The sequence below is a fragment of the Halichoerus grypus genome, chromosome 3, assembly GCF_964656455.1.
Source record: "Halichoerus grypus chromosome 3, mHalGry1.hap1.1, whole genome shotgun sequence".
Classification (NCBI taxonomy): domain Eukaryota; kingdom Metazoa; phylum Chordata; class Mammalia; order Carnivora; family Phocidae; genus Halichoerus; species Halichoerus grypus.
Window position 1 is genome coordinate 11,499,112 of NC_135714.1, and position 26,082 is coordinate 11,525,193.

A 26,082-nucleotide genomic window follows, 5' to 3' on the forward strand; every position below is an offset into this window, starting at 1 on the left:
TGGTACCCTTTGATTCTTCTGTCCCCTTGAATGACACCACATATGTTTTCTCATTCATGTACCCTTGGTAAACATGCCCATTACATGCATCCAACCAAGTGCAAACAGAATCAAGCATAGTTTTGTCCAACTTCTCTACTTTAAATTACAAGTACAGAACTTGTTATACCAAATTAGAAATTTTCTGTTAAACATATCTGCCTCCCTCTCTGGTCTATAGCAATTACTCTTGTAGCATAATCTCACCATTTAATTTAATCTGAATGCACAACCCTATAGATATCTTCAAATAACACTAGAACCACCTCATGAAAGAGATCATTCTAGTTTATTATATGGCTTTAGATATTCATGAACTTAGCTATGACCCATATTTGCAGATCACAGTATAATACATAGTAACAGCTAGCTTGAGGGTAGAACAGGTGTCATTCATGTCAAGGTCCCACTCAGCCCATAGCATAGTGCCTGGCATTTAGTGGGTGGTCAATCAATATTACATGATTTAGATGTATGTATTCATGCACACATAAATCCATGGATGGATGGATGGATGGATGGGAGAAAGAAATAGCATTGAAGAAGAAATCTTTGTAAGCCCATTTCCTAGAGAACTAAGAAGAAATCCTTAGTCAGTACCTAAGTGTAGACTAACCACTATTCCATAATTCTCCTCTTTACCCAAGCATATGTCTAACTGAATAGGAAGAAGGAGAGTGATGTATCCCTTCTTTCCATTATTCATTAATTGGCCCTTAGCACAGCTGTAAATCCTTCATGCAAACAGGAAGAATTACTTCAAGTTATTATAGTTAATCCTTGATTATCTATTTCAATGACCATAGAAAATCCAAACACTGAGATTGGACTTAAATCCAATTCTTCATATTGCAAGTGGAGTATTTGAAACACAGACAAGAAGTGACTTGCCAAAAGTCATAGAGGCAGGAGAACTGGAGTACATAATGAAATTTAATAGTCAAAATTGTTGCTGATGCCAAAAAGTTTTTTTATTAATATGTCAAAGATCACTCATGGAGACAGCAAAAGTTAAGCTCCTATTGAAAATAAAAATAACAATTTAGAAGTTGTGGTCCTTAATTCACAAGTAAATTTAACAGTAAAATAGTATTCATATTTTATTTCTACCAAAAAAAAGCAAAAGATCAGACTATTATGGCCTTATTTCAAGAAATATACCAGAGTATATTCTGGCTGGGACCAGTGGAATTTCAACTTCACAACAAAAGCCACCTAGAGCTTGAGGACAGTTCTGTGATCAGTATTAACACTGATCCCATCACGAAAAAAAGGTTTCATTCATTATTAGAATCTTCTGTGCATCATAAATTGTTAAACAGCCTCTTTCCAAAATTATTAAAACAAAATACTGTATGTTTTAAGGGTGAAGCATTAATTCTCCTCAAATTTACATTATCCAGAACATTTCATTCCTACATTTGCCAAATCACTGAAAAATAATTAAGCTCATACACTGATATACATGTAGTATTAAAATAAAAGAATATTTTCTTTTATTTGAGCACTATCAAGATAAAAAGGCTTAGCTTAATAAAAGTTCCTGAGAACAAATACATAGTTAAGAGTGAAACTACACAGTATATCAGTAATATACTTTCCCTGACTACAAAAGTACATCATAAATTACCAATAATTTGGATACTTTTTGAGGGTATATCATTATACAAGCATTATTTATGTAATGGATTTGACCATAAAAATTAAATGACATTTTCATGCTTTGTTATTATATATATATGGTTTAAAAATTAAATAGATGTTGCTTATCCCTTTCAACCAATGATCACAATTTCTCTTCATTTAGCCTATGGTTGATCTGTAGTTATAAAGATTTGGACAAACAGAAAATATTTCACTGTGGTGATTTTGAATTTGTTGAAATCCTTTCACAGATATTATGTCTTTTCTATATATAAGGAGACCCAGAGAAATTAAGGGACTTGCCTAAAATGATACAACCATTTAGCTGCAGAGCCAAACAGAATTTAGGATTCTTGATTCCAGCCCCACAGGTAAGAGGCACTTTGATGAAGGGGAAGCATCATTACACTAGGACTTGGATTCCAGTCCTAGCCTTGCTACAGAAGCGAGTTTCTTCACCTTTCTGGGACTGTTTTGTCCTCCAAAAAAGAACTACTACACAGTGGTGGCCATCACAGTTGTTTGGTTATTGTAGCATATTGAGCCCTCACTATGTGCCAGGTGCACTTTACAATGTACACTCTAGCCCCTGACCCAGAGGGATGCTCAGGCTCCAGAGTCAGGCAGGCATGAGTTCAGGTCACAGCTCCATCACTTACTAGCTATTCTCTTGAGCAAACTAACTTCTCTGTGGCTCAATCTCCCCATCTGCAATGGAAGCAATAACAATTTCCTAATCCATAAAGTTGTTTCAAGACCTAAAGAAGACAATGCCTGTGAATAAAGTGCTGTCCCTGGTACATAGTAAATGTTGAATAAATATGAGCTAATCTAATTTTCATTAATTCTTGTATTATTAATACCAATAGAAGTAGGATGGGGCATAAGACAAAATAGCCTCTAAGGATTCATCTGGTTCTGTCTGCCCCCATGACCTCACTCTGGGGAATAATATCATTATGCTCATTGAATTTCTCCTGTAGTGACAAATACTATATGTGACTGATTTTGCTGCAAATGATCCACCATCAAAATAACATTTAAATGATTTCTCATGTACTCAGGAAAACTAACCTGTAATTCTGATGACAATTTTCTATTTCCATTTTAATGCATCAGTGATTTTTTTTTTTTAAAGATGCATTCGTATTTAGTAGTGTACTGTTGAAAGTTGATTGGAGAAACACATTTAGGGTGTGCTGGCACTATGTGGGGCATGCTATTTGTGACTGTACATTTGGAGGAACCATTAATTAAACTGTAAACTCTTTTTAAAGGTTTGAGAGGTAAGACTGGACCACTGGGCCTTGCTGGAGAGAAAGGGGACCAAGGAGAGATTGGGAAGAAAGGACCCATGGGACCAGAGGGAGAAAAAGGAGAAGTAGGTCCAGTTGGGCCTCCTGGAGCAAAGGGGGACAGAGGAGAGCAAGGGGACCCAGGGCTGCCTGGAGTTTGTAGATGTGGAAGCATTGTACTCAAATCTGCCTTTTCTGTTGGCATCACGACCAGCTACCCAGAAGAAAGGCTACCAATTATATTTAACAAGGTCCTCTTCAATGAGGGAGAGCATTACAACCCTGCAACAGGGAAGTTCATCTGTGCCTTCCCAGGGATCTATTACTTTTCTTATGATATCACATTGGCAAATAAGCATCTGGCAATCGGGCTGGTCCACAATGGGCAGTACCGGATAAAGACCTTCGACGCCAACACAGGGAACCATGATGTGGCTTCGGGGTCCACAGTCATCTATCTGCAGCCAGAAGATGAAGTCTGGCTGGAGATCTTCTTCACTGACCAGAATGGCCTCTTCTCAGACCCAGGTTGGGCAGACAGCTTGTTCTCCGGATTTCTCCTGTATGTTGACACAGATTATCTAGATTCCATATCAGAAGATGATGAGCTGTGATCAGGACTCATGTCCTGAATGTTCCAAGATTCTTGTGGCAGACACTTTGATTTAATCTGGGGCCCTAGAAGGTAGAGCAAGCAGAAACGAGATCCAAAGAGACTCCCACTCAGATTCCAAAGCACTTACAGAGAATTCTAGCAACATCTATTAAAACAAGATGAACCACCAAATGGTTGAAACCACACCAAAATGAATTCTATAAAACAATAACCCCAGATAAGAATCCTCTCGAAAGCAATGTTCATAAATATTTAAACAAATTAAAGACAATGTTAACAAATTTTCTATTAAACTCCCTGAGTGATAAAATCAGCTGGCAATGATATTGTCTCATTAAATCTTCATAAAATTACATTTTTGCTTGCTACTTAAGAGAATCATAACACCCTAGACAAAGTCTTTAACAATTCTCAAAAGTCAAAAACTAAGGGTAAGAGATACTGAGTAATTTCAGGCAAGCTAAAGTGAAGTGATAACTTCCTTTGTTTTATTATTTGTTCCTTCACGCTCGTATATGTATTCACTCAACAATTCTTTAGTAAGCCTCTGTGACCCAGGCACTGTGGTGGTGGGTCAGATTTAATAGTGAGTTAAAACAAAATCTCTACATTCATTCAGGCTGGTGTGTGATGAGCATACCGTCAAATTCAGTGAGATGAGCACCTGACAGACTGACTCGAAGCTGGACGCACATGGGAGCTGCTCTGTCCTGGAGAAGGGGGCCAGAGAAACTTTCACACACGGAAAAATGCTAAGCATTCTAAGTGGTGTGTGTTTAAGGAGGTGGGAGGAATACAAGGGAAACATGAATCAGCAGCTGTATTCACCCCATCTCACCCTCAAAACACCACTGGTATTTGCCATCGGAAAGGGGTAAAAAACTCAGAAATAGAGGGGGCCCGGGAGGGGTAATAGAAATGAAGAAAAACAAGTTACTGAGATCAGCCAGGAGGGCATTCTCCTAAATCCTTTAGCTTGACAATTTCCCAAGACAATTATTATTCCTCTTAGCTTGCGCACAAATGAGGGCACTACTTTACATTGTCAGGAGGCATTATTTCTCATGGATTTCCAAGGTATTGAATTCAAGTAAAGTAAAACATATGTCCACTGATTTACAGTGAACTGATGGGGGTGAACGGGAGGAGGAGGAAGAGAGACCAGACGTCTGAGCAAATAACTGTCCCTTCCAAGCCTCAAGGCTCCCGCAGTCCAGCCATCTCTCAGGGTGGGCATCTGGTTCCCCACTGCAGCACAGTTCCTCACCGTTCCATCCCAGTCAGGATTCCCTCCCATCTGCCACACCCTTAGCTGACAGTCGTAGGATTCCCTTACTCTCTTCCTTTTTGGTGGCTTCTAATCCTCCTTCCATGTGTTCCCTCTTGGTCCATTCATTTGATAAACATTTTTATGCCTCCTCTGTGTGAGTCACCACAGGGTTCTGTGATGGTGGGGGAACACCAAGGTGAACACGGCACAGCCCCTGCCACCCAATTTCTAAGGACACGAGAAAGGATATGACATGTATACACATACACAAAATACCAAGAATTCTGGAAATGAGCAGGCTAAAATATGCTAAGTGCTAAACTGGACATAGAAACAAATGCTCTGGAAGAAATGCTGAGGGGAACAGGTTTACTCTCAAATTGAGGGGTGAGAGAGGAGGACTTGGGAAATCTCCTCTGCCCCCTGCGCCTTCCATGGTAGGTGGGACGTAGAACAGCCAAATTGGGGACAGAGGTAATAACGGGGACAAAGCATGAAAGTAAGAACAGAGACCCAGAAAAGCCTCAAATGCCAGCCTGACAAATGTGGACTTCATTTATGAGGAACCATGGAGAACCTGTGTGCCCCAGAGCTGGGGACTGCCATGATCAGAGGGGACATTGGCAGTGATCAAGTAGCAGCATGTAAGGGCAATGCTCACTTCTCCCATCCACAGACCTACCTCCCATCATCTTCTTCTGCCTGCCATGCTTTGCTCCATTGGTTGCTCTCCTCTGGAGTCGGGACACAGGTCTGGAAGGCCAAGAGCAATGAAAGTAGAAAAGAAGAGAAAGCAAAGGTGGTTTGAGATAGTCACCTGCTTCTACATAATAGCTGGACCTGGAAGGCCAGGCTACAGAGTGTAAAAAAAAACAGCCAACAGCAGAAGCTCATCTGGGGAACACGAAAATATGGGCCCTTTGAAGACCATGGGATTTGCTGGAGAACTCGAAATGGAGGAGTTATTGTAGACAGTCATGACCCACAAGATTATTGTGTAATTTAAATTTTTTTCTGATCATGATCCATTCATGCATTCATTTTGTGGACATTGTTTACTTATCTTTTAAATGTTTCTTTCATTATAGCTTTGCGCAGTGGCAGTATCGTAGCCAATGAGGTTTATCCGAGGCGCGATTATTGCTAATTAAATGTTTCTTTCATTATGAAGCCTATTTTGAGTAGCCTTTTTAAACTCGTGCTTCTTCAGCTGGTTTGAGGCCCAAGGATGAATTTTATTTTGAAATATCTGGTGGGCTGGTGATGGGGACCAGAGAGCTAAAGTGAGAAAGGAAAGACTATTTTGGTATTAAAAGGATAAACTCCTTAAGCAAACATAGGTGTCTTTTGTTCCTCAAAAAAGAAATGACAGATACCATTTATCCACATTTATGGGTATTTGTGTAAAAAAAATAGACAACTGATTTTGGTTTAAAAAAATTCTAAGTCTCATTCCAATCATTCTTTGAAAGGGCTGACTTGTAATGAATATATATTAAGAGAGATTTATTAACTATATAACATCTTGTTCCAGAAAGGATTTAGAGTCACTTGCAAAGATAGATAAAACACAGAAAGAATGCATTAGTCAGAATCAGGTGAGAATAAAAGAGCAAAACAAATTTTTTAAAAAAGTGACACCAACACAAAACATGTGTGTGCTTGTGTAGCACAATTTCAGGACACGTGTGTTTCCTTGTACTTGTGCATGCAAAAGGGCATTCCCGGGTCATTCATCATTGTGAATGATGTTGTTTGCGGTAATAAGAAAGTTCTATAAACTCTGAATATACTTCTCTGCCACTCTGTGAAAAAAGACCATGGATATAAAAATATTTCAGAAATCGGCTAACGTGTTGTCTGATACCTTCTTCTCTCTCGCCTTCTGTAGCCTCCACTTCCAGCAAACAACATCCACACCCACCCTGTCACCAAAGCCAAACCTAAGGGACATTGTGGCTGTTGCTGTTCCCTTCCCCGCTGGATTTTGTTCAGTATAAAATCCTTAATGTTTCCAGCTCTTACATGTACAGTTCTGAGTCATTGCATCTTTCCATCCCCAATGCCAAGGTTTCATTTGTATACTCATCATTACTTCCCCAGACGAGTAAAAACTTTCTGATTGACCCTCTGCCTCCAGATGCAACCCTCCAATCCATTCTCCACAAATACAGGTATGATCGTGTCAATCCACAGCTTAAAGGCTAGCAATGGCCCTCCAATCCCTCTAGTACGAAAGGGGGCTGGAACTTTCGGGCACTTTGCTAATCTGGTATTCATTCCGTATCTTTTTTCTGGTATCCATACCTAATTTCCTTCTGAAGGACCACCCTCCTTTACATGCTAAGTCTTTGAGCTTCTAAATGGAATTGACTCATGTACTATATAAATCCCTGGCCTGAACAATCAGAGCATAGCTTTCCACTCACCAATATAATTGGTTTGGGCGACTCAATCAGAGCCTGTGAGCCTCTACGAGCTATCTTACCATCACAGAGCATAATGGACCGAGATAGAGAGTCACTTCAAACATTAGACATGCCTGTAGCCAGTCTTCCCTTGGACTTGCCATTCCATTCCCTTTTTACCAAGCCCTTTTGAGGTGGGTATTCAACCACTTGCAAAAGATAACCTACCTAATATTAATACAAACATCCTTTAGCAAGGCACATTAGGCCCTTTGGGATCTAGCCCCTGCTTACTTTATAGTCACATTGCCAAAAGTCACCACATGAAACCTATAATCCAAACGAATGCAAGATACCCACGGTTGTAGGATGCCTTGTTCCTGTGTGCCTCAGACCCTTTGCACACACTGTTTCATTTGCTCATCATGCCATTGCTGTCTTGTCTGCCTGCCCAGCTCACCTTTTAAGACTCAGCTAGGAAGTTTCTTCATTTTCTCTAATATTCCTCTTCCCCTGTGCCCAAGAGGAATTATAGGGGACCTCACACATCTTCCTAATGATCTGGGAACTAGTGCAGTTACAACAGCCATAGTGAACAATTGGCACTATTTCGAATGCTTTACGTGGATTAGCTCACTTGGTCCTTACACCAATTATTCTCTCTATTTTACAGATGAGGAAACTGAGAGACAGAAAAGATAAGAAATATGTTATCTAAATAGGGTCACAAAGACCCAGGCAGTTGAGCACCGGAGCCCGCTCTTAATCATCATGCTGGGTCCTTCTCCTATTACACACTCGTTCCACAGTTGTGCGTCACTGCGCTGCCCATATATTTCTTTTTTTTTTAAGATTTTATTTATTTATTTATTTATTTATTTATTTAAGAGAGAGACAGACAGACCGAGAACCAGCACGAGTGAGGGGAGGGGCAGAGGGGGGAGGAGAGAATCTCAAGCAGACTCCACATTGAGTGCAGAGCCTGACGTGGGGCTCAATCCCACAACCTTGAGATCATGACCTGAGCTGAAATCAAATCAGACGCTCAACCGACTGAGCCACCCAGGCGCCCCTGCACTGCCCATATGTTACTACATTTGGCTATCTATCCTATTCATCTTTATACTCAAGGGCCGTACACGGTGCTGGCCTTAATACGTCTCAATAAAAAAACGTGATGAATTGATCAGTGCCAAGTTCTTTTTAGCCTCAATCTTTACATGTGTTTCACAGACGAATTATTGCACTGTGGGAAAAGTATCCCATTCCTCCATCCTCTTCCTTTGATGCTTGTAAATATCATTTTCTTCCTATTTCAGCTAAGCCCATCACAATCGGGACTGGCTCCTGCCTGATCAAAAACTGCAGTGTGGCTCGACCAGGGGGCTCTGCAAACTCTAGGGAGACAAAGCTGCTCTAAGCTCCCTTTCTCTGCACAAGAAACAAAGACTAGCCCTGGGATAGGTGCCGAGTCTATGGGTCAGGTTTAGTTCTGCCAAGGAGAACTCAGGCAATCTTTTACATGACCATGTTTATCGTCATGCTGAGAAAAATCAGGCAGCCTGAATTCCTCTCTGTTTTCCTCACAAGAGAGTCCGTATAGTTAGGACGCGCGCGCGCACACACACACACACACACACACACATTCTTGTCCAGATTAATCCTGACAGAAGCCAGGAGCAAGCAGGACTACACTGTGCACAGGCCTCCTGTGTCCCGAGTATGGCTGGTACTCAAGTCTAAGACATGCCGAATACGTTGGGTAACTGAAGAGTCCTTTGGAGAAAAAAATTTTAAACACACACACGTAAAATTTTCAAATAGGAGTGTTCAAAAAACAAAAAACAAAACATGAAAAAAAAGCGAGAAACTATGCCCTCATCCCAGTGCCCTCTTGCTATGGCCAAAATATTTCTTTCGTGTTTTGTTTAAGATACAAAAATCACAAAGTCTCCAATTTCTGAGAACGTATGTCAAGAAAATAATTACTGGGCAGCTGGGTGGCTCAGATGGTTAAGCATCTGCCTTCGGTTCAGGTCATGATCCCAGGGTCCTGGGATCGAGTCCCACATGGGGCTCCCTGCTCGGCGGGAAGCCTGCTTCTCCCTCTCCCACTCCCCCTGCTTGTGTTCCCTCTCTCGCTGTGTCTCTCTCTGTCAAATAACTAAATTTTAAAAATCTTTAAAAAAAAAAAAAAGAAAAGAATTACTAATGTGTGCAAAGATTTAATTACAGAGAGAGCCTTGCAGGAAAGTTTATAATATGGAAAAGTGGGAAATAGCCTAAGTGGTAATAGAATATTGGTTAAATGAGCTGTGATACGTTCATCCAACAGAATATATGGAGTGTCATAAAAAATGGTGAGGATGGAAATGCATTGGCACTGTAAGATCTTCATGAAACACAAACAGAACAAAGTGAATTACTAAAAAGCATTTCTGTAATTATCCCACTTTTAAAGGGTGATTGCATATGTGCATAGAAAAAGTTGAATGAAAATAAGTGATTAATGCGGATTTTTTAATTTCCACACTTTTGATCTTCGTTTTCATTTTTATAATAAACATATTTTACTTATTTTACATAAAATGTGTTTATATAAGTTCTTGGATAGTCAGAATAGTTGTACACTATTATGCTCCCAAAGGATTGCAGAGAAAAGTCTAAGGAGAGAGGAAAAAAAAAAAAACTAAAATTGTAAGTTACATGTGAAACATCATCCTTTAAGTTTTCTGGTGGCATACCTGGATGTCTATTCCAGAGGATTCTTTAAAGCAAGAATAAACCAGAATAATCCTAGTTTATATATTTTTAAAATTATCCCACCCTAACTTGAACAGGGAAGGAAATGAGTCTTGAATTGACATCATTTTATTGCGTTTTATTAGTCCGGAACTATAAACCCAATGGATTAACCACAGTATGAAGTCATTCCGAATCGATGCATCTGTCAGATGGCAAAGGCATTTATGAGCAGCAATATGAAGAAGACCACGTCCATGGCTTCACTCCGTGCCATCATGAAGGTGGCAGAATTTATTGAAATAAAACCTTGCCCAATCTAGTCAGAATTCCAAGAACTTATCTGAAAGCACTGGAAGTAGAAAAATCATAAACTCTAAGGGGTTGCATAGATACTCATACATTTTCTTTTACCAGATTGCTTGTGAGATGCTGCCTTGGCTGAAATAAAGAGCAGGAAAAGGCAAAGTCTCTGTAATCTATCCCTACCACAGCTTCAGATAACATTCTTGGCACTGCAGTACATCCCTGTTGTTATTGAAATTACTCTGAAATAATGAAAAGGAGTTGTAAGGATCTTCTACAGAAAACGCCCAGGTCTGACTATACTGACAACTAAAATTAAAGTGCAGCCACCTGAAGTGGTCCAGCTGGTCAGACTACTGGCAAAAAATAATTCTATGGTTGGTAGGGGAGACTGCCAGCTTCCAGAATACATATTCATCAATATACCAAGACACAGGCACACACACACATGGTCCATACCCACTTGACTCCCCCTAGGCATAAAATTCTGATTAAATTCAGGATGTCCAATCAAGTTTGGATTTCAGGTAGCTACAACAAATCATTATTGCGTATAAAGATGTCCCAAGTATTTCACTGGGAGCCTTGTATTTTTATTTGCTAAATCTGGCAACTCTACTCCCCTAGAATTCACCTGCAAAGGCGTAATGTGAATCCAAGTGACCTTCAGAAAAGCAGTGCACATAGTTTTTCATATAATAAGAAGCAGCTTTTCTTATGAGAAGGAATTCTTAGTTTCCCAAAAGAGCTTCAAAGAACTAAATTTAACTGAATCAGAAAGACATAAGAAAAGCTGGGTGGAAAGTCAGAAGATGTAAGATCTAATCCCAGCAATTACAGAAACCAGCCTTGTGTAACTCTTTGAACAAGTCATCTAAACCCAGTAAGTCTATTTGCACATTAGATCCATGGTGGAAAATACGTGGCTGCCTTTCTATCTCTGAACTCATGGCAGATACTGTTATTTGATCTCTGCATTCCTTCTCACTGTGCGCATGGGCAGCCTCAGGACCCTGCTCAACCAAATCTCCATCACTCATCATGCACTGACAAGAATCTACCCTTGAGATGAAACTGTTCGTCTTCTCCGAATTAAATAAATGAGCCTTGGGCTTCCCTTCCGGCTCTAACGGAAGTTTGGAATTCTTTGGAATTCCAATTCGACTCTGAAAAGCAAGATCATGGCAAGTTTCACACCCTTGATTAAAAGTAAAACATGGCAACTGTCGTTTTTGAAGCAGAGCTTTTTCAAATTCAGAGCAGGAGTAATGGACACAGGAGTCCTGCTTTGATTGGACCCTGTGGGAGCTGGATGGCTCCAACTGTCCTCAGGAACCTCAGTGGAGGACATAATAGGTCCTGACTCCCACCTTCAGCAATGACTTTGACTACACGTCTCTTCGTGTTTTCACTTCTTTCTGTACACCATGGGCTTCTCATATCACTCACTGGCTTTCTCTCTCTCTCTCTCTATGTATCTATCTCGATCTGTATCTATATATATTCTCTACCTCATGAATTCTGCTTTCTCACAATCCCAACCTCTCCTAGCCTCTCGTAGTACCGTGCTAGTTCGTGACATTTTTTTTTGTTTCAGCTCCAATAGCTGATTCTCTCTTACTTGCCCCAGACTGAGGGTCTCAAGGCTTAGCTGGCCCGTTTGCCAAAGGCCAGTCTAGGGATTGGCTCTTAGTTCAGTTAGAATCCGTCGGTGCTGTCAGCTAGGACTGGAAATACCTGGTATAAAACATGGTTGCCTGGGCGAAGCTCCTCAGCAGGGGATGTTGGGGGGCTAGGGGCTTGTTCTGGGTTTTTTTCTTTTCAAGAGGATGTGGTGGGTATCATTATGTCCAGTTCATAACTTCATAGGGTCTTTTCAAGGACCAAATATGATCATGTATGTGAAAAGTGACTGTTTTAGCTGGTTTCCCCAAAAGCAGAACCTGAGGCAAAAATCTGAGTGTAAGTAGCTCATTTGCGAGGTGCAGGAAACACCAGTAGAGATGAGGAAACAGAGGCAAGTAATGTGTGTGTGGAAACTGCTACACTAGCTGCCTGAGGCTTATGCCCAAGGGAAGCCGGGGGAAATGGGATGAAACACACACCCCGGAATGAGCTCACCCCAAAAGCACGGGAGCTGGAGCATTTAAAGACGAACTCCCAAGAGTTGTTGGTTGAGGACTACTCCCTAGCACTTTGGGCATGCACTGGTGTTCCCGCAGAGTGGCTTTCCAAGGTTCTGGAAAAGGGCCTCAGGCACAGAGATGCAGGTAAGACACTCAGAAATCCACCAGAGCACCCTGAATTGGTTAAGGCCCAAGGAATATGGGAGGAATATGGGAGAGGTACTGACGTCCCCTGCTTTAGTACTTTGTCAGATCTCAAACAAACGCCAGCTGAGGACAGGGAAGCAGTGCCTGGCACATAATAGATGCCCAGTAGATATTTGTGAGATAAATGAGTAAACGGATGAATAAATGAATGACAGAAAGTTCTATATAAATGAATCTAATTATTATTATTATTGGGGTAATGTCATGGATCTTTCATATCTGTTTTTCTCTTTATGCCAGTGAGGTGGTAATATGATGGAAAAGGACAAGGGGGAGCAGTTAGTGGGACAAAGGACCACCAGCTTGCACCAACGCTTTTCGCACCACTACTATGACTTGGGCAAAGCAGAAGAAACATCTTTCTCCTACATCCTCCTCAATTGCACTTTAATGACTTCGATTATTTGTCCCTATACTCATGTTAGTTTTCGGCTGTATAAAATGATGATGATGATGAATGGAAGAGGGCTATATTTGTCTCCTTTCCCTAGTCCTATTTCCTCAAGGACAACCCTGAATCCTACTCTTGCTTCAACCCCACAATAGCCATGTCACCAACAAGACAACAGTAATACATGTTGTGAGGACACAGTACGAATCTGCCTCCATTGATAGGATTTGAGACAAGCTTCTGCTCAATTCCACTCCTCTGAACCAACTGAGAGATACTCTCACAAGTGGCAAACGAACCAAAATACTGGTTTTCCCACTGATAGTATGAAATCAGAGAATACAATTCAGATACAAGGCTGAAACAAACTTGCTAATGGTTGTCTCTCGGTCTAGACCTCGGGGACTATTTGTCCTGCAGATCAGAAACTTTTCCATTCAGCCTCAGCAAGGACCAAAGTCTGCCTCATCTCAAGTCAAGTTCATAGAACCGCAGATAGGCCACACATGCAAGTGGCTTTTTGCACACAGCCTAATACCAGAAGTGATGCAAACGCCAGTGGATTCTAGACTCTTACCATCTCCAGTCAGAGAAACTACCCCTCCTCCCTCCCTCCATGGGAAGGAGTCATTGAAAGATACAGATAAGTCATTGGCAATTTCAAGCCAATAAGTGAGTAGAAGTTCCTATTTTTCAGGGTGGCAGAAACTCTGGGAGAGGAAAACTATGATGCCTTCCCATCCCACATCTAAGAAAAGAGCTGATCTGAAAACCTTTTTCCCTTTGGACATTGGACAAGCTGAGAGGCCTGCTCTACAGAAGAATCATTTTCAATTACTCTTTCATCCTATCGTACAGATATCAATGCATTTAGGTCTGTACAGAAACCTTAAATGCTTCAATAACTAGGGCTTTATCTTCTGTTCGTCCCATCTCTCACACTGAGATTGCTAGTAAACTCTGCAGTGAGAATTTAGCAAAAGGAGTTTAGGGATGTCAATACTGAGGCTCAGATATGTCAAAAGGAAAACTGTTTCTTTGGGAATATTTCTTCCTTCCCAAAACAAGGTAAGAAAATAGTAATATTGCTTCTACTTCAAGGTTTACTTTGATGACAAAATGGAATGTGACCAGTTTGCTTTTTAAGGTACTGACCTCTAGTGGCCAGCAATGATAACTGCTCTGCTAGAGAAAAAATGTTCTAAGATTTTAAAAACCCAGGTGTGAGCGTGGAGGGGCTTTGAAGATCATCTTTCTCTGCCCACCTCATGTTATAGAAGAGGAATTAGAGATCCATAAAAGATGAGGAACGTGTCAGCGGTCACGAAGACGGGACTGGAGCCAAGGTCTGTCTTTCATTGTGTTTCGTCTCAACCCACTGCCTGGCACACCTTTCAAAGCTACTCTCCCACAGGTGCTGCCCTTGACAAATAGAGTGACAGTGACAACACTGCAGTTCCAGAGAACCCCTTCTATGAGATGGCAAACAGCGAGAAGGTAAGGACTTTTTCCTAATCGTCTTTGAATATCTAGTCTTTTCCCCAGGCCTGCCACACGGCAAGTAGGTAATGAATGTCAGATGGATGGATGGACAGATGGACAGACACGTTTTAACTTGAAATTGGAAATCAACTAAAACCAGAAGCTACTTGCCTTTTTATCCTATTGGCAAATGGCAGATCCAAAAGGCAAGCAGTGCAGTCTTACACTAAAAGCTACCATCCCAACCACTTATCCCAAGGACCCCTACTGCTAATGATGGTCCTCCTGAATTTCACAGAAGCAGACTTACTGGCTCTTGAGTCCACATGGACTCACTTTCAAGAGAAGATTGTGTTTTTCAGACCCTCAGTCATACTGAGTTGTTGTCCTCCAATAATGACCCAATGAAAACTTTCCTTCATGTGTTGGCTTGTTCCTTAAATCATTCAACATATATTTATTGAGTGTCTACCATGTTCCAGGAATTGCCCTGAGTAATGAGAACCCAGTGGGAAAGACAAAACAATGTGTCAACCACTATGCTAGGGATAAGCTCTGGGAAGATAAAGAAAGATGGAAGATTGTTAGTCATGGTAAATCCTTCTCCACTGTTAATGGAGATGTGAGTTAGGAAACAGTCCTGAAGGATTTTAGCATATAATGGTACCTCAAAGAACATGTGAGTAAACCTCGGAATCCTATGGTAAAATAACCCAGTAGGTAGAGAAGGGGCAGAATCTCCATATAGTAAGTGACAAAATTCATGTCTCCCTCTCCAAATTATTGTTCCTATAATTTACTTACCTTTTGAGGATTTTAGCAATCTCTGCTGATACCAACATTCTGACTCCTAGAATTCTTCTCCCTACCCTTCGGTTCTAAGCATGGATATAAAACCTTTCTATAATTCCTCACAGCACTACAAGACCATGTTGGAACAAGTAAAAGATTTTAATAGTCTCCCCCAAAAGAGAGAGGAATTATAGCAGAGTTACTAAAAGCTTGCAACCAGATATGATGGTCCTCATGAGGTTGGCCAGGCTCCTGCTGGATTGCTTCTCTGTCTTGCCCTGTTAGGCATCATATGGCAGTGTCCATCTCTCCCTACTGCCCTGGGAAATTCCTCAAGTACATCAAAGCACCTCAGAGTCCAAGCCCAAGAGAGCAGAAGGATGCTTAGTGATAAATGTTTCTTTGCCCTGTGCTCCAAATTCCATCTCTCAAATAGTGAGAACACAGGCAGCTACCAATTTACAGATGGCTCTTACTCCAGAAATCTATTTGCTAGACAGTTATTTGGAATCTGCCATGCACTTCCCAAGGCATCAACAGTGATTGAAATCAGAGGCAAGTCCAAGAAAATTCTATTTATACCTTGGTCCATTTGAGAATGTTAGAAACATAGCTTCCCAATTTGACAGAAATGAGGAAGTGAGTATAGATGTTCCTGGGTACTCGTTATATCAATGTATCATCTGTACCAATATAAGAACCCACATCCTCCCCCCACCAGGTCCTCAAGAATTCTGCATCAAGGAACAAAGCACAGTTGTCTGCATAGGGAGCTATGGCTACAGACAGCAAAAAAATGAAAACTCTTGACCTAGAGTCAGTAGAAAGGTTATTCCTAAATTGGGTCTAGCAAACAGTCTATGTTTCCCAAGTATAATTAGCATTTGGTGCATTTGAAGGAAACACGTTACAATTTGTGGCATCACAGGACATGAGAAAAATAGATGGATTGGTGCCCAGTGAAGTAGAGCATATTTTTTATAGAGACATTGTCAGCAGCTCCTCTGTCTAGTGAGCCCAGAAGGTCTCCTTGGATAAGATCTTGTTTCGATGAAGGGTCATCTGAGCAACTATTCTTGATTACACAAATGTAAGACAAAGGACACCTACTGCCTTGGGAAATGGGGATACAACAGGATTTTCTATGACATGATGGATGCTGTCCTTTCTAAATGCCCCTCATGTCCTTGCCATCACTGAACAAATTTACAAAATGGCCAAGGAACTTTCTGGGACAAGAGGGATTTAGGCACTGGACTCTTTCCTGCTGAATTTCAACAGCATTAAAACCTCTCTGATAAACTTGGGTGGTCCTAATTGAGTTAATCAGTCAGAAGGGATATTTGGCACCCTGGAGGGCAATTCAACATGAAGAAAAGGGGTTCGGGGACTGTGGACTGGAGACCGTGGTTCAAATCAGAACTCAGGTGACTGGGGGGAGGGGAGGAAGAAATATAGCTGTTGCTTTAGGCATAGCTTGTGACTGAAGTCTTAAACCTCTCCAGATGCGGGGAACAGTGGCAGATTACATAAACCATATTGGAGAAATCAGGGTTTCTCAGTCTGGGTGCTATTGACATTTGGGGCCAGTTTTTTTGTGGTGGGGGGTGGAGGGCCATCCTGTGCGTTGAAAGATGTTTAACAGCATCCCTGGCCTCTACCCACTAGATGCCTCTATGAGGTTCCCTAAATTGTGACAACTAAAAATGTCCTCAAATTTTGGACAAATTTGGTTGGTTGAAAAGCAGTGGTATAAACTAAAAAGTACAACCATGAAATCTTAAATGTGAGGAACCTGGTATGAGTATTTGGATTATCAGACACATCAGGGCATCCGAAAGCAAAAATGTTCCGCCTTCTTGGGGCCATTTACTGCAGTAATGAACCAGACTCCTCTGTTCTCTCTCTATTGGCATTTGGATGTAGGACTGCCCCTTGAATGGAGTAAGCTCCTCAAGATTTATGAACAATACTAAGTGAAATTGAGACTTCAAGGGGGAGACACTGGATATCCTGCTAATATAGGCAAGCACATTTTTGATCAACTAATTAGAAAATGAAAGCATTGTGATGATATTTATACCCTAGGTTGGTGAAGCAGGTCATAGCAGAGAGATGCTTTCAAGGGAAGTAGCTGGAGAGAGAGAATATAAAAATTGGAGGAAAATAACCTTTTCGACAAGAAAAATATAAGAATTCACAATTCATACTAAGAGCAGCAGTTTTCTCTGATATGTAAGAGCGTATTCAATTATTTCAAGTTATGACATGAAACTCTAAATAAAATGAGTCTTACAAAAAAAAATGAATCTTATAGCATTTTATTCTCAATAGCTCAGAGAGCTCTCTTAGGAAGGGAGAATGTTTTGAAAAGAAGCAAATGAGAAGAAAGTCATTGCAATTCAAAACAAGTTGAAAATCATAGCCCTGGAGGAAGAAAATAAAATGCTTTAATATCTATAAAATAAAAATAAGCTACACAACCAATATATCTGAATCAATAAGTGTTTCTCTCCACTAACTATAGAAACAAGAGGTTCAAATTTGCTGGAGTTCAAGTTATATTTCAGGGGAGATGTAAATAATTCAGTAAATTAGAAAATATGAATCAAATGTTGAAGAGCATGGTTTTATATCATTTATGATTCAAAGGTGATTCTTTAGCTTCCAAGTTGAGCTTTATTTAGTGATGTGTTTTCCCTTGTGACATATTTTTCTTTCATGGAGAAAGTACCAGCTACCATCAAAAATATTATAAAATTCCATGTAGGGATCCAAAGGAGTACGTGCACCCCAAAGTTTATAGCAGCAATGTCCACGATAGCCAAACTGTGGAAAGAGCCAAGATGTCCATCGACAGATGAATGGATAAAGAAGATGTGGTATATATATACAATGGAATATTATGCAGCCATCAAAAGGAATGAGATCTTGCCATTTGTAATGACGTGGATGGAACTGGAGAGTGTTAGGCTGAGCGAAATAAGTCAATCAGAGAAAGACATGTATCATATGACCTCACTGATATGAGGAATTCTTAATCTCAGGAAACAAACTGAGGGTTGCTGGAGTGGTGGGGGGTGGGAGGGATGGGGTGGCTGGGTGATAGACATTGGGGAGGGTATGTGCTATGGTGAGCGCTGTGAATTGTGCAAGACTGTTGAATCACAGATTTGTACCTCTGAAACAAATAATGCAATATATGTTAAGAAAAAAAAAGAAGAAGAAGAAGAAGATAGCAGGAGGGGAAAAATGAAGGGGGGAAATCGGAGGGGGAGACGAACCATGAGAGACGATGGACTCTGAAAAACAAACTGAGGGTTCTAGAGGGGAGGGGGGGTGGGAGGATTGGTTAGCCTGATGATGGGTATTAAAGAGGGCACGTTCTGCATGGAGCACTGGGTGTTATGCACAAACAACGAATCATGGAACACCACATCAAAAACTAATGATGTAATGTATGGTGATTAACATAACAATAAAAATTTTTTTAAAAATTATAAAATTCCAAGAACTGAGTGCTAATGACACATTCGTCTAAAGTCGAACTTGTGTTCCACCTGTTCAGGTTTGAAAAGCATATTTTAACTATTTATTGACCTAAATAATGGGCCATGGCAGTTTCCTCCAAAGAGAATATAGCATGATAGTCTCATCTCAGGTTCTATGATTTTTCCATGTTTATTCCAATGTCCAAATCTCCCAAAGAGGGTTCCAGTCACCAGACTTTAGTGGCATACCCTTTAAGGTATTGAATACATTTGCCTATTTTTTCTTAGGTATACAGGTAAAAATTATATGCTTCAGAGTTCTATGTAAAAAAAATAATGATATTTCATTTGTTCATTCATTCATTTCTTCATCCATTTAAAGATGTGACTGCTACCGTTACTATTGCTGCGTAACAAATGACCCCAAATGCAGTGGCTTAAAACAATCATTTTATTATGCACATGGATTCTGAAAGTCAGCAATTTGAACAGAGCACAGCTGATTCACTAATCTCTACCCCACAATATCTGATCCCTCAGTTGAGAAGAGTCGAACCCTAAAGGTGACTCAACGTCTAGGGGCTGGAAACATCTAAAGGCTTCTAACACACATGTCTGGGGCCTTGGCCAGGATGACTCAATGACCAGAGTGTGTGCCCCCGGCCTTTCCATGTTGCCTGGCTCCTTCACAGTGTGGTGGCCTCAGAGTAGTCAGACTTATATGGCAGCTCAAGATGCTAAGCATAAAAGTTCTAGCAAACAACATAGAAACCACATCGTCTTTTGTGACTCAGCCTCAGAAATCAGCCAGCAAGTCAGTATCACTTGCACAAGACCTGATTGTCAATGACATGATAAGTCCACTGAGATACAAGGAGAAGGAAAATAAACTCCAATTCTCAATGGGAGGAATGTCAAAGAACTTGGAGGTTTTGTTTTAAAACAACCACAAAGGCATACCAACATAGAGTACAGGATGTTTATTATTTGAAATAATAAAAAAAAGATATAATTACATGTATGGCAGAGCTTAAAAATAAGAAGGAATATTTTGAAAATCCTTATGCTAATTAATTTTAAAACAAAGAAAAGAAAAATTTCCTAAAAATATACAATACTAAAACTGAAAGAAGAAATTTAAAACTTGAATGGGCTTATAAGCATCAAAGAAATAGAATCATGAGTCACAAATTGAGCTACAACCACCCCCCTACCCTCCACAAATACATTATTCTCCAAAGAAGATACACAGTTGGCCAATAAACTCAATGAATTACAGAGCTCAACATCACTACTCATAAGGAAATGTGAATTAAAACCACAGTATGACACCACTTCACACCTACTGAAATGACTATCATCAAAAAAGTGGAAAATAACAAGTGTTGGCAAAGATGTGCAAAAATTGTGCATGACCGATGGACCATAAAATGACTCAGCCACTGTGGAAAACAGTGCCAGTTCCTTAAAAAGATAAATAAAGAATTACCACATGACCCAACAATTCCACTCTTTGGTATCTACCTAAATGAATTGAAAATGGACTCAGACACTTGTATGTGACTGTTCATTGCAACATTATGCACACTAACTGGATGGTGGAAACAACCCAAGTGCTCATCAGCAGATAAATGCATAAGTTAAATGTGGTGTATCTATACAATGGATTATTATTCAGCTTTAAAAAGATGTGATGTCCTGACATCTGCTACAACGTAGATAAACCTTGAAAACATTATGCTAAGTGAATTAAGCCAAACACAAAAGGACAGTTGTTGTATGATTCCTTTTATATGAAATAACTAGAGTAGGCAAATTTATAAAGACAGAGAGTGGGGATTAGAGGTTGCCAGGGGCTGGATTAGATTACCAGAGGGAGAAATATAGAGTTAATGGGTACAGAGTTTCTATTTTGGGGTGATGAAAAAGTTTTGGAAAGAGATAGGAGTGATGGTTGCACCACGCTGTGAATATAACTAATGCCTCTGAATTGTACACTTAAAATGGCTAAAATATATATTTGAAAACTACTAAGAGAGCAGATCTTAAAAATTCTCATTGCAAGAAAAAAATTGTAACTGTGTGAGATGGTGGATGTTAACTGGACTTATTGTGGCAATCATTTTGCAATATATACAAATATCAAATCACTATGTTGCACGCCTAAAACTAATGCAATTTTATATGTTAAGTATATCTGAATATAACTGGGCAAAATGACTAAAACAACAAATTTTATGTTATATGTATTTTAATACAATAATCTCTCCAGATCCAAACTGTTCTATAGACAAGTTTACAGAACAGATCATGTGTGCGTGCGTGTGTGTGTGTGTATGAGACAGAGAGAAACAGATACAAAGACAAAGACAGAGAGGCAGAGGGAGAGAAAGAAAGAGGGACACAGGGAGAGAAAGAAAGAGGGACACAGAGAGAGATGAGTCTGCTTGGCTTGAGATTCAAATATCCTTTATACTAAAATAAAACAAGAACAATACAAGAAAGGAAAAACAATTTTACAATTTCACTGACGAACACGAAGGCAAAAAAAAAAAAATCCAAATAGGGGTACCTGGGTGGCTCAGTTGGTTGAGCGTCTGCCTTCGGCTCAGGTCATGATCCCAGGGTCCTGGGATCGAGCCCCACATCGGGCTCCCTGCTCCACAGGAGGCCTGCTTCTCCCTCTCCCTCTCCCCCTGCTTTGTGTTCCTGCTCTCGCTGTGTCTCTCTCTGTCAAATAAATAAATAAAATATTTTTAAAAATCCAAATATTGGTAACTAAATCCAAGAATTATTTTTTTAATTATCTTGACCAAGTTTAGTATATCCCAGAAATGCAAGAAAAGTTTGGCATTAAAAAGCCTGTTAATGTAATTCACCACATTAAAAGATGAAAGAAGAAAAATCATATTTGATTATCTCCAAAGATGCAGCAATAAAAGCTTATGATGTGATTCAACACTTGTTCTTGACTAAAAACTCTAGCCAGCTCGGAACACTTAACCCAAAAGAATAAGATTTTTGCATTTTGATTTAAAACAAATCTGCTAGATTCATTTATTTTGCTTGCATAAGAAATTTTGTAAAAAAAAAATGATGTTTTTGAATTATGCTTTTTAATAATTTCAGAACATTCTGACATATATAATTCTTAGGAACTGGTTTCGTTTAGCTAAATATTAAAATATCAGAGAAGTCATAATCAGAAGGTTAATTAGCACAAGGGTGGTGAACAGATCCTATCTCTTGTACACTTGATCACTTCAAATAGATGATCTTGTACAATAAGCATCTGTTATAGATTAAACTGTGTCCCCACCACCACCAAAACTCACATGTAGATGCCCTAACCCTCAGTGTGACTGTATTTGGAGATAGGGATTTGAGGAGGTCATTAAGGTTAAAAGGGTTCAGATGAGTGAAGTCCTAATCCAATAGGATCAGTGGCCTTATAAGAAGAAGGAAGAGAGTTCTCTCTCTCCATCTGAATCCACCAAGGAAAGGCTGTGTGAAGACACAGCAAGAAGGTGCTCATCTACAAGCCAGGAAGAGAGCTCTCAACAGAAATTAATGCACTGGCACCTTGATCTTGGACTTCCCAGCCTACGGATTGTGAGAAAATAAATCACTATTGTTTCAGCCACCCAGCCTACAGTATTATGTTAAAGCACAGAGCTAACTAAGACAACGTCCACACTTCTTTTTTTTTTTGCATTTAATAAGACCTACAGCATTTACTGTACACCAGGACTTGGCAATTATTAACTTAGTAATTCTCATAACAACCCACTGGAACAGTTACTACTATTAACTTCATTTTACGGATGAGGAAACTGATACCTGGAAAAGTTAAGGAAGTTGACCAAGATCCCTCACTTCGGATCTGGCACTCACCTCCACCCTCCGTGCTCTCCTCCTGGGGCTCACCTCCTCAGTGCTCCTCCTTGTCCCCCATCCACTCTATTTTCCCTCTCTCACACCACACTTTAACTTTCTAAATCTCTCTTTTACATCATTAATTCTCTTTCCAGCTCTGTCACAGGGAGTTTGACCCATCCTTCACTTTAAAAAAAAAAAATCATGACTGGGATGACTGGGTGGCTCAGTCAGTTAAGCATCCGACTCTTAGTTTTGGCTCAGGTCATGATCTCAGGGTTGTGAGATCGAACCCCAAGTTGGGCTCCACATTCAGTGCAGAATCTGCTTGAGATTATTTCCCCTCCCTCCCCCTCTGCTCCTCCTCCTGCTCTCTCTCTCTCTCTCACTCAAATAAATAAAATCTTTTTTAAAAATCATGACTTTATTAATCACTTTTAAAAGCTCTAGCTGATTCCTTTTCACATTTGCCTCATCTGCTTGATAGTATCTCACTCTTCTTTCATGTTTTCAAAGCCTTCAAGTTCTTTTATGATCATTGTTTTTTAATATTCTCCATCTAATTATTGTATTATCAGAAGTTCTTGCATATCTAATTGTGTCCTCTGGTTGTCTTTGGACTCTTGAATATTTCCTGCTGTGTTGGCTAATTTTGGATTGTGGGCTCATCTTCAGCAAGGTTTATCCACAGCTGTCCTGAACTAACTACTTGAAGGTGTAATCCTCCAGAAAAGTTTTGTATGTGCTCTTGCCTGCACCCCGGGTGTAGGAGCCTGAGGCCACCTTTTAAAATTTGTCACTTAGGGGATTCCTAAACAGTATAAGAAATATAAATAAGGCAAACAGCATAGTGTAAGCCAATGGTTATGAATTCTCTGGAGAATATTTTTCCCACCACAAGCAAAGCACAAACTGAGACTTATTTTGGTATTGTCTCCTTGTACCAGACTATTAATAAATGGTTTTTTTTTTATTATTTCTTTCAAGTAGGCTCCATGCCCAATGCAGGGCTTGAACTCATGATCCCGAGATCAAGAGTCGAATGCTCCACCAACTGAACCACCCAGGTGCCCCAATAGTCTATTTTAATTTAAAGATGTATTCTTTCACCTCTGAAAGTTTTTATTATATTATTTCTTTGATAAATTCTACCTTTTCATTTTCTTGGTTCTCTCTTTCTATAACTACAAATGTGGAATTTCTTGGGGCACCTGGGTGGCTCAGTTGGTTGGGCGTCCAACTCTTGGTTTCAGTTCAGGTTGTGATCTCAGGGTCATGAGACAGAGCCCCACATCATGCTTGGGCTCCTTGCTCAGCAGGGAATATGCTTCCCCTCTCCCTCTCCCTCTGCCTCTCCTCCAGCCCCTCCACACACTCTTTCTCTCTCTAAAATAAATAAATCTTGGGCACCTGGGTGGCTCAGTCAGTTAAGCATCTGCCTTCAGCTCAGGTCATGATCCCAGGGTCCTGGAATCAAGTCCTACATCTGGTTCCCTGCTCATCGGGGAGCCTGCTTCTCCCTCTCCCTCTGCTACTCCCCCATACTCGTTCTCTCTCACTCTCTCTCGCAAAAATAAATAAAAATACTTAAATAAATAAATAAATAAATCTTTTTTTTAAATGTGGAATTTCTTAACCTGAGATCCCTTCATTTTCTCTGTAATGCTTTTTTGTAAGGGCAATATGCTAGTTTTTCACTGGAAGATCCAAAAATGTCAACATCTGGATTCTGTTCTTTGTGACCATTCTGTTTCTCCAGAAAATAATTTTCCATGTTTTCCAATTTGGTGCTGGTGTAGGCGGGACAGGGAGAGGCAAAGGTGTATGTCTGGTTCCTTCGGTTCTGTGAGAAGGAAAGAGCCCTGCGCTCCTCTCCATTTCCGACCCACTTTCCAGCCCTGAGGCACACCCGCCCTCTGCTGTACCTGGGAACCTGAGAGCAGAGTGTCTCGGGCTCAACTTCCCTACACAAGTAGCCTCCAAGCCTCCAATCTCCTCTGGGGTGGGGGGGAGTACAAAAAAGGGGAGTAAGGAAGATGGTCATATTTCTCAGGCTGCCAGGGGTAAGGGAGGGTCCTGAGGATCTAGCCCCTCTATATGGAGCCTTTCACATCTTCTTGCATTTTCAGCCCCCACTTGCCTTGATATCTGACTATATGCGTTTCCTGGGGAGGCCATAACAAAGTACCACATACATGGTGAGAAATGTATTGTCTCACAATTGTGAAGACAAGAGGTAAGAAATCAGATGTTAAGAAATAAAGTAAAATAATATAATATAATATAATATTATAATATAATATAATATAATATAATATAATATAATATAATATTAGAAAGGAAATCCAGTTTTGGCAGGATTTGTTTCCTCTGAGGGCTGTGAGGGAGAATCTGTTCCAGGCCTCTCTCCCAGCTTCTGGTAGCTTCAGGCCTTCCTTGGCTTGTAAATGCTGTTCTCCCTGGATCTTCACATCATCTTCCCCGTGTGCGTGTCTTTCTCTGTCCCCAAATTTTCCCTTTTTATAAGGACACAGTCAGATTGGATTAGGGTCCACCCTACTGACCTCTTTTTAAGTTGATTGCCTCTATCAAGATCCTCTCTCCAAATAAGGTCACATCCTGAGGTCCTGCAGGTTAGGACTCCAACATACCTTTTTTTGGAGGGACACAATTCAACCCATCACAGTACTGAGCCAGATCCTCTCCAGAATCCTGCAGAATGGATGGGCTCATTTCCACATTCTTATGCCTTCCTGCCTCCTCCCACCCACACACACATACACAGGCAAGGACACACGTGGATACACTTACACACACACACACACCAGAGAGATTGGAGTGTAGGTTTCCTTGGTCCCTTCATTCCATTACTCTTCCATCTGCTTTGCCTCTTCTCCCATTACCTTTGCTTTTTTTGAGCCATACCATTTATATTCTCTTTCAGCGATTCCAGCGGGATTCAGAGAATAAGCAAAGATTAACCCTTTACATTCAGCTCCACATTTAACTGGAAAACACTCCCGTGCCACACTCACTGATGCCTGCTAGCATCGCCACAGAATCTTCCTGCAGATAAGCCACACACCCGGCCCTGTAATGGTGACCTTGCGTGATTCTAAACCGCACGCCTCTGAACATCGCCTTCTTTTACCAGAAATGCCCAGCGACCCTGATGACAGGAGGGAGGGCATGGCTCCTAAAGCTTCACCTAATTTCTGATCAGCTGCCCCAGGCTGATTCCTCTTTGTCCTTCTCCAGCCGGCTGTGCTCCTCTACTCACCCAGGATGTTTATACTCCACTACTGGAAGTAACCTGTCACTTTAAAAAGAAAAAAAAAAATGAAGCCACCGAGTGACCTCCCTTAGGAACGCGTTGCTAAGCGGGTGTTTTTGCTCC

General features: G+C 40.6%; 1 protein-coding gene, 1 long non-coding RNA gene and 1 other non-coding gene across 6 annotated transcripts in view; 2 read left to right on the forward strand and 1 right to left on the reverse strand.

The window, feature by feature from the left end:
• C1QTNF7 (C1q and TNF related 7) overlaps positions 1-6,034 on the forward strand; it is a 72,813-nt gene extending 66,779 nt beyond the window's left edge. For all 4 annotated transcript variants that reach the window (XM_036096539.2, XM_036096538.2, XM_078068412.1 and 1 more), the window contains one exon: positions 2,961-6,034. In XM_036096539.2, coding sequence (XP_035952432.1) covers positions 2,961-3,592 — 632 coding nt within the window. In that variant the 3' untranslated portion in view covers positions 3,593-6,034. The remainder of the gene's footprint in view (positions 1-2,960) is intronic.
• LOC144381325 (uncharacterized) lies at positions 3,536-25,948 on the reverse strand. The gene is made up of 4 exons (XR_013446286.1): positions 25,894-25,948; positions 21,382-21,539; positions 5,547-5,617; positions 3,536-3,656 (listed from the first exon to the last, which is right to left on the reverse strand). It is a non-coding gene; the product is annotated as an uncharacterized LOC144381325 (long non-coding RNA).
• On the forward strand, positions 5,951-6,084 carry LOC118538539 (U4 spliceosomal RNA). The gene has a single exon (XR_013446685.1). It is a non-coding gene; the product is annotated as a U4 spliceosomal RNA (small nuclear RNA).
• Positions 25,949-26,082: the final 134 nt, after the last annotated feature.